Source organism: Pelmatolapia mariae, linkage group LG6, assembly GCF_036321145.2.
Source record: "Pelmatolapia mariae isolate MD_Pm_ZW linkage group LG6, Pm_UMD_F_2, whole genome shotgun sequence".
Classification (NCBI taxonomy): domain Eukaryota; kingdom Metazoa; phylum Chordata; class Actinopteri; order Cichliformes; family Cichlidae; genus Pelmatolapia; species Pelmatolapia mariae.
The window spans coordinates 11,256,973-11,266,365 of NC_086232.1; the positions used below are offsets into that span (position 1 = coordinate 11,256,973).

The following is a 9,393-nucleotide window of genomic DNA, read 5'->3' on the forward strand; positions in this document are numbered from 1 at the left end:
ACTATAGCTCAATAGTCTGTGTCCTCCTCTCCATTACATCTTCAAAACTGTCCAGTTTGCTGCCAATCACAAAATCCATCATTTTGCTGCACACAGTGAAGGATCTCTGCTTCTTCAGTGTTGGTCTTCCCATTTAGCCCATTACTTGTACCTCAGTATTTCTGTAGGTGACACACTCTGGTGATCTACTGAAAGTCTAAGCTCCACAGTCTCCAAGCCAGACAGAACAGAGCCCATTCTCATATAATGTGCAGCATCTCACGATTTACCGCAAGGGTTTTCTTTTATTTCCTGTAGTTTCATTCTCAATAGCAGCGGCTCAGTTGTGTTTAATGTGTTTTAGAAGTCAAAGAAGGTGACTCTCACCATGCAGCCATTATTACAAGCATAGTATCACCTGTATGTTCATTAAGTGGAACAACCAGAAAGTTTGCTTTTGTGCGTTGCTGTTGTGTTAAGTTGCAGTAAAGAAATGCAGCAAAATGCCAACTTCTCAGAAAAAAGAGGCATGTGAGCAAAACTGTTTGAAGAAGACATGAGAAATGTTTAATAAATGACTATTGCAGGATTTTTGTGACAGTATGGGCTGAAAACACCAAGCTAAAGCTATTTTTTCATTACCCAGTCAGTCTAAATATACCACCCTACTGCAGCAAGTAGGAGTTTTATGGCCTGGAAATGGCTTTTATGAAACACTCAGAAAACATGCAAACATAGAAGACAGCACTGGAGCACAAATATAAACCCGAGCAGGAAAGTCAGATTGATGGTTCTCTTGCTATTTACACTCAATCAGCAGCATGGAATTATTATAAGGATTGACACAATCTTGGTAAAGACAAACAATGACATACGAATGGTTGGTTGTCTCTGTAAAGAACTAGTGACACTACACGGGGTGTACTACACTTCTCACCTAGTGCTATCTGGGATAGGCTTCAGCCTTTGGCAATGCTGTGTGGACAAGAAGTTAAGAAAAGCCATACATAATAGTGGTGCCTGTTTGTGAAGTTCCCAGAAAAGTTTGACGTGTACGAAGTGGGACACCATTTAAATACTCGACTTTCAACTTTTGAGCATCCAGGTGGAGGCAAATGTGACGACACTCATTCCAAATGCTCAAAATATGGAAAAATTGACTTCTGAATTCAGTAGCAAACCTCAAAGCTGCTTTACATATAGAAGCACTTTACAGAGCCACTATGGTACAGACTCAGTTCAGATGTTTTAAAGGTGCTGACATTAAATTCTGTCTTGTAAACTCTACTACAGTCCTGAAAGTCATATCTTTTCGTGCATTTTCATTGCTTCTTCTCACCTTTCCAGCTCTTCTCCATTGTGATCTTCGGCTGCATCGCCAATGAGGGCTACATCAATCAGGCCAAAGAAGAGGAGGAGTACTGCATCTTCAACCGCAACCAAAACGCCTGCAATTATGGGGTGTTTATGGGCTCCATGGCATTTCTTTGCTGTGTGGGCTTCCTGGCTCTGGACATCTATTTCCCTCAGATCAGCAGCGTCAAAGACCGCAAGAAAGCTGTGCTGGCTGATATTGGGTTGTCAGGTAAACACATGCCTTTTCATACCGTATTTCTTTACAATACTTTGTTGTTGTGAAGTATTTTGTTTGAGTTTGGATTTTTACCTTCAGATGTGCTAAAGCCTCAGTTACACAGACCTAGAGACTGGTTTGGAGACCATGTGCAATCACATGCAAGTTGGTGAGTGGTTGCTGTCTGTCGCCGGGTGATACCGGCCGCAGAGACGGTGCTGCACCAAAAAACTTGATTGATTGGTCGTTAGCAGATTGCCAACTACTCATAAAAATCCCGCCTTACTTCTACGAGTCAAAAGGTGCAAGTTTTACTTTGAAGGTGAGCATGCTACATTTCCAGTTTGCGCCACACCTTTTTCAGTTTCACAGTTTTGCTTGGGGAGTAGTTGGCAAGTGTTTGCAAACAAGACTTCATCTTCCATCTACAATACAGTGACTGTGGGAATCTGCTAGCAACCAAAGCAATCACAAGGGTATTTGCACCGTATACCTCTTTGCGACCAGTTTCGCATAGCAAGTGTCAGCAACCACTTGCTAACTGTTCATGGAGTACACATTTCTTCCAAGCAACAGGTGATTGCCAATGAGTCTCTGGGTCTGTTTGTCTGGAGCCCAACAAAGACTCCTACAAACAGCTTTCATAAATACCTAAATTCACTTCCCATGGATGCTCGAACCAAATAGGCCTTTTTCTGTGCAAATTATCCCAGCCGCTCAAAATATACTACCTAACGAAAACCTGTCAGCGATTTTTGTAATGTATAAAAATGCCGTGCAGTTAGGTTATTACAACAAAAGGAGAGATGTGTGACAGGGATAATAAGTAGACAAGTACTCATCTGACACTAACAAGTCTCTGAGACGTTGTGCGTTGGCGTCCCTGACAGTGGCTTCCACTACTTCTCCACTGCACTGCTACTGCAATGAACTCAAATATAATGACAGGACAGTGAAGTGTCGGATCGGTTAATGAGGTAGTTCCTGTCACAGACAGAATTCTCCCTCCCTGTTTTCGTTACCTACACTCTCTGACTCTCTGATTTCTCTTGCCGTATCTGTTGTAATATGAGATGGTTTCCACACTGAAGAAATAAGGGAACCTGATAATCCCTGGGTATCTCTGATTAGGCTTTATACATTGCCTCCGCACTCCAGCTCTTTTAATTTCTCTCTCCTCTTCCAGTTCCCCCCAGCCAGCAGGAAAGAATCATATCTGATTTTATGAGTAAATCCTGCTGTCTGACTGCTCATCTTGCATACCACAGGGCTCATTTTGGGGCCCATTGCTGTTCTCAGTTGATTGCCTCCACCTTTTCATTCTTATGCTGACTTAATTACCCACTTTAGTCATCCAGCTGTGGTACCTGAGCTTTGTTGTTCTGCACTATGTGTTCGACAATTTGAGAAATATCTGTTTTTTTATGAGAGTTTTCAGTAAAACTTTTCTTGTTTTGTTAAACAAATGGCAGCAGGAACTTAGCCTAGCTAAGCTAAAAGAGTTGAAACAAGTGGGAACGTTTAGTTTGGCTTAGTTACAGTTATACAACATATTCATCTACCAGTACCTTATAGGTGAAGGTGGTGATTGGCTGAGTTTTTGTCACTTTTATAAGACGGCTACCTATTCTCCCCTGCTGTTAGTGCATATTCTGAACTAAACAGCCATATTTCTATATTTGCCATGCAGACGTAATCTAATCAAGTAAGTACTATAAAGCCAATACTTAAACTAGTCTTTTAACAGATGAATTCAGTTGTAAACATTGTAATTTGCTCATACTGAGTTGCAACATGAGTTCCATTCTGTTATTTTGGAGTTAAGCAAGAGGAATTTCTTCTGTCTTGTAGTTGTTCAGTTAGTAATTTTACTCCGAATCTCTGTTTTTTTTCTTCTTATTCCAGCATTCTGGTCCTTCATGTGGTTTGTGGGTTTCTGTTTCTTGGCCAACCAGTGGCAGGTGTCTGAGGACAACCAATTTAAAGAGAGAGGGGACGCTGCCCGAGCAGCCATCACCTTCTCCTTCTTCTCCATCTTCACTTGGGTAAGGAGCTTAATGGCCTGATACAGTGCTGTAACCAAAGACGGGACTGACACCCTCAAACTTTGAATCTTATTTGGCAGTGAGCTATATAAATGTGTCTCCCTTCATCTTTTTTTTTAGTACTGCTTACTGTTTCTGACATGTGAACTCATGAGTGTATAAATATTGTTCCAACAGGGGGCCCAGGCTCTCTTCTCTATGGAGAAGTTAAAGAATGTGTCATTTGAAGAGGAATACACCAAGCTGTTCCCTCCTCAGCCTCATCAGTCTTTTGTTTGACTTTGTCTTCTCTCTTTGTCACCTTAACCATCTGCAGCAGGTCCTACACGCTCCTCTTTCTTTACTGAGACTGCACTTGATTTGGGCGCCCTCTTACATCAAATACTGCCGTTGCTGACACAGAGACATGAAAGCAGACTTGCTAATCCAAACACCTCCAAACACCCACATTAACAAGCAGGCTGACCTTATCATTCATCAGTGCAAGACACTCAACAGCTAAATTTACACATGTGCAGCTCTAAATATCTCAGGTGTGAAATCAGAGCTTTTTCTGTTGGAATTTCATAAAAGACTCATTTTATTTATGAAGAAAAGCTTCACCAAATAAATTTTTTAAGTTTTTTGTTGAAACAGATGTTACAGTCAGAGTATCTGCAACACCAAACCTGGAGCCCTGAGCAATTGCTGTCTCAGTTTTTAGGACTGGACACCGTTTTTTCTCGTCCTTAATTGTAGTGAGCTTTTATAAAATTATTAGTTGCTTACCCCCCCCAATTTTCAGTTCCTCACTTAAAGGAATAATTTGATATATACTTACACACAATCTAGAGCACATTGCAGTGTTGAGATGGCTATTTTCAGATATATTATTACACAGATATGCTGCACTCAAAATCCTCAATTGAAATCAATGGGAGAATTCGACAGCACTCAGATATTGGTGTAAGTATAACTTATAGGGGATGTTTTAAGCCTTTTCTGTTGTGTAAGATCTGATTGCTGACTCTTTATACGCAGTTTTTATGTCCTGCTGACTAGTGAAATGAAAGCTAATTTAGCTAATGCTTAGTAACACCAAACAAGTATCCAAACTTGTTTCAAGATGACCGACTTTGTTTATGTGCTGGACAGTTTCTCCAGTAGAAGGACTTCAGGCTCAATCAATCAAGCAGAGAAATGTTAAAGAGCTTTCTGTTGGAAGATGTTAAGTTCAGATGGAGCTAGATAACTGTTTCGCCTCGTTTACAGTGAGAACACAAGCTAAGCTGAGTCGTCTTGCTACAGACTCCGCAATATTTAACACATTTTATAGGGGTGTCAGTTTCCTCTGTGTTTGCACATACAGGCTCCCTCTTTCACTTTCATTTTATTAAATTTAGATGGTAGAGGTGTGTTAAACCTTAAATTTTAGTCATTTAACATTTAATATTCATTGTCTTTTATGGCTAAGTTTTATTATGCGGGTGCTAATAAAATGTTCTATATTCATATTAACAAAACAGTCTGAAATATTCAGGGTTCAGTCCATGTAACTCAGACTACAATGAGTGCAAATTTCCTCTAAGTATATGCTGTGGAACGTTTTCTTTTGGACGGTTAGCTGGCCTAATGCGCTGTCATATATCGACTTATAGAATCAAAAAAGGTTCAAAAGTACTGCAGCTATTCAAGTGTCTGCAACATCTGAGCAGTCAATAATAAAGAAAATCTCCTTGTGTAACTTAAATCATTTTAACTTTCTCTGTGTTGCTCTGTTTTACCTCTGGCTTGTCCCACGATTTCCTTTCTGAATTATCAACACAAGGGGAACTCGTGCTCTTCTTCTAGAGCTACACAATGTACGAGCAGCGTTTTTTGTGCTGCTGCCTGAGGAAGTAACTCACTGTGACTGATTCGCTAAAGCTGTCTAATAATGTTGTCAAGCTTTCCAGCCAACTAACCACTGTGTCCTCCTGTCTTTTGTTGTCTGACCCCTCCCTTCCTCACACTAACATCGTCGCGTCTCTGTTTCATCATCTGTCTTCAATCACCTCCTATTCACCTCCTCGTCCTTTTCCATTTACGATCCTCATCGCCAAGGCGGGCCAGTCTTTCCTGGCCTTCCAGAGATACAAGCTAGGGGCCGACTCGGCCCTCTTCTCCCAGGACTACACAGACCCCAGCCAGGATGCAGCCGGAGCCCCCTACACCTCATTCGGTGGGGATGACCTGGAGAGCCCGGGAGGAGGAGGAGGCCAGACCAACAGTGACGGGGCCTTCGATGGATCCGGAGGCTACCAGCGTCAAGAATACTGAGATGTTAGGAGAGATTTATGTATGCTGATGAAGTTGTCCAAAGTTTCTACTTCAAAATAATATTTGTGCTGTTTTGTGTTACACAAGAAACACTGAATCCATTACTTAGTGTATTGGGCAGATCTTTTATCACATCCTAGATCCAACAACCTCAAGTTTTGAGTTGGAAATTTATTGCTACAATTTACTGTTTTTATTGTTACGTGCAGGGGTTAAAGTGGGATCTGGCAGGTGAGGAAACCTGAAGATCGGGTGTAGCGGTGCAGCATGGGGAGAAAAGATTTACTTTGAAATAATTCACATAAAATCCTTGTTTGGTTTTTGAGTTCCAGCAGATTTTTCTTTGTGTACATGCTGTGACTCGATATTCACTGTTATTCACAAGATGTAAGCAGTTGCATGTATGGCTGATTTCACCTAGACAGTAAAAAGTTAGTATAAAAAGACCGGATTCTATGAGTAAGTGTGTTCCACGCCATCACCTTAAATGTAAATTGATGTCTGCTACCCCTGATGTAAGCTAACACCACAACACCACAGCCTATAACAGTCTAACATAGTGCATCATTGTAAGCTCTATCACAGTACTGCAAACTAACTACACTAACCTGCAGTCTTTGACTATCTAAAATGAGTATACTTCAATTAGTTTGACAACACGTGTAGAAACCAATTCTATTACAGCTTTAAATTCATCTCTGAGATGAAATTCTCTCTGGGAAGTACACTAAGTTGCTCCATTTATTCTCCTCGTCTTTAGTGCGAGGAAGATGCTGAAGTACCACGACCACAACTTTACATCTGCACCATGAACACATCACAGGGATGAGAAGGAAAAGGCGACGTGTTAATGTGTAAAAGCTCTGTCGTGTGTTGTTATTTTCTTATTACTGAGCAAGTGTCTCCAGGCCATCACTGGAAGTAACACCAGGCTGAAGCATAAGAAAAATGAACTCATTCCACAATCATTTATTATTTATTAACTCAAGGTACCAGAAAATTGTTAAGACCCACTTTAACCCCTGGTTACGTGCACAAAATAATGTGCCTGTGACAATAAATAATGTAAAGAAAACATTATTAAAGGTCAGTACAACAAAAAAGTGTATTTTTAAAATGAACAGGGAGAGATTATGACATTTTACATTTAAGACTTACACCAACGATCAGCTCAGTTGACTTTGTGATCTTAACAACAGCTTCTGCATTTAGGTGGTGATTTTTATCCCATGTGACAAACACTGTAGTAATCAGAAGAAGTTAATGTCATCAATTCTGGCAAGTTTATATGTCTTTTTGTCAAAAAAAAAAAAACTCCACAAAGAGATCTTGGGCATCCCCCAGATTTTGGATGCATAGGTAACAGGTGGTGATCTCAGGAAGGTGCAGTTAGGCAGACAAACATCAGTGGGTTCACTTCATCCTTGGGAAGGAGCTACAGGATGCAAACAGATGCCAGGTTTTACTGGAGGTGTTAATTCGGGGTTTGGGGGCTGGGGGTGGATTAGAAACTATCGGCAGGTCACCCTGTAGCTGATCAATGCTTGTGACCACACTGCCTTCAAATTGTGAGGTCTTCAGACAGTCAGCAAAATAAGTGCGATAGCTAAAACGCTCCCAAACAGACATGCACACACAGGTTCACAGCCTATCGATGCTGCGAACACAAGTTTTTGCTGACAGAACTCGCCGATGGGCCATTACAGAATATCAGCATAGATAAACAAGCAGCAGTGGCATATCAGGCAACTAATCCCCTCCACTGTATAATGAGACTGTGTTTGTCTGCGTGTGTATTGAAATTTGTCCTTTTTTTCTTATTTCCTTGAAATGTTTTTATGTTTCCCTGTGAAGCTTTTTCTTTCCTCAATTGTTGCCTTAGTGCTGACTGCCAAGCAGAATCCATCACGCAGGAACACAAGCCTCCACAACACACTGATGCTCTCTTTCAAAGTCTTAATGTACAGCAAAATGAATTTGGTCTTGTTTTGTCCTTGAGCACGTCAAACCACTTTACAAAAGCAAGCATTTGTCATCAGTATAGAGCGTTCCTTATCAGCAGGTCTGCGGAAAACTTGTGTGTGTTTTCTGCTCGTTGTCAACAAATCTGCAGGCATCCTCAATATTTATGAACATGCATCGCTCCATTTTTTGTGCTCCATTTTTCTCCAGTATATCTGTCTGTATAAACATATGTAAATCTATAATTGAGTATATAACAGTGTTCGAAAAAGATTCTGCTTTATTTTAGGGCATTAAGTTAGTTCTATATTTAAAAAAGACAAAAGAAAGAAAGCTCTATGGTCTGTTGAGTGTTATTGTGATAAGATATATGGTGAGGTTATCCATGCCTCATCCTTTGTGTTGCTCTCGAGGTAAGGAGAAGTTTTTTATTTTGGGGATAACAATATTAAATATTAAAATATACATACATACATATATATATATATATATATATGGCTACGGAAAATGTGACCAAATTATCAAAGTATATATGCACATATATACTTTATGCTGTACATCTGTGTAGACGTAGAAATGTGTGATGTTCCTCTGTGAAATGAAGCAAATTAAGATTAAAGAAAAAAACAATTGTGTACAAATGTATGTTTCTGATGTGGTTTTAACCAATAAAAATAAAGAAAATACTGAACAAAAATGCAAGATGAGATGAGAATCTCTGGTGTTGGATTTTTGGATTACAGTACTGTGCAAAATTTATAAGCCAACCCTCAGAATTAAAATACATTGGCAGTGTGTGTGGTTTGTTTTTGTGCTGAAAAATGAATCTTTTCCCAATCAGACGCTTTCCCGATGCTATTGCATGGTGGCTCAAGCTCTAATAGTACTTCTCTGAGTTCATAATTTTAGCAATTTTGACAAGATCCCCACAGCTCTGTTTGAAATGCTGCCCCCCAAAAAGGACAGAGCGTCCACTGGGTTTTACAGGTGGCTGTAGACGCTCGCTGTGATACCTGTTGGCACTGATTTTCAGTCCAATCGTTTTTTTCTTTTCTCTTCCCTTCCTTAAAAATGGCTCCTTGTCAGCCACCCGTTCACTGAAACAGTTTCTAATGAGGTTTCGTTGAACAGCAGATGGATCAACGAAACGACTTACAGATCCTATTCATCTCGTGTAGATATTTTTTAGGCCTGCCACTTCACATCTTGTCCTCCTCTTATCCAGTGTCCTCACATTTTCAAAGGACACACTAAACATATTGCTGGGATATGCCAGCAACAGGTCTTTGCAAATTATTTTACACGTTTTATTTCTATCATTCACGGGCTAAGTGGCCTAACAATGACACGAAACAAAAACATTCCTGTGAAAATAGTCGTGCACAAAGACTAGACTGAAAATGGGTTTGTTTTTTTTTGTTTTTTTAAATCACTCAATGGCAAAAGAAATACTTTGAAAGACTGTCAGAAAGCATGGACAACTATTGCTGAAGACCACTTGATGTGGGGGTGGCTCAAGATTTAACTTCTAAATGT

The 9,393-nt window shown here is 40.1% G+C and overlaps 1 protein-coding gene across 2 annotated transcripts in view; it reads left to right on the forward strand.

The window, feature by feature from the left end:
- Positions 1–8,552, forward strand: part of LOC134628954 (synaptogyrin-1-like) — a 28,115-nt gene extending 19,563 nt beyond the window's left edge. Inside the window, exons 2-4 of one of the 2 annotated variants that reach the window (XM_063475804.1) lie at positions 1,327–1,564; positions 3,458–3,597; positions 3,775–5,673. In XM_063475804.1, coding sequence (XP_063331874.1) covers positions 1,327–1,564; positions 3,458–3,597; positions 3,775–3,876 — 480 coding nt within the window. In that variant the 3' untranslated portion in view covers positions 3,877–5,673. The other variant, XM_063475803.1, reaches the window with a different exon arrangement.
- Positions 8,553–9,393: the final 841 nt, after the last annotated feature.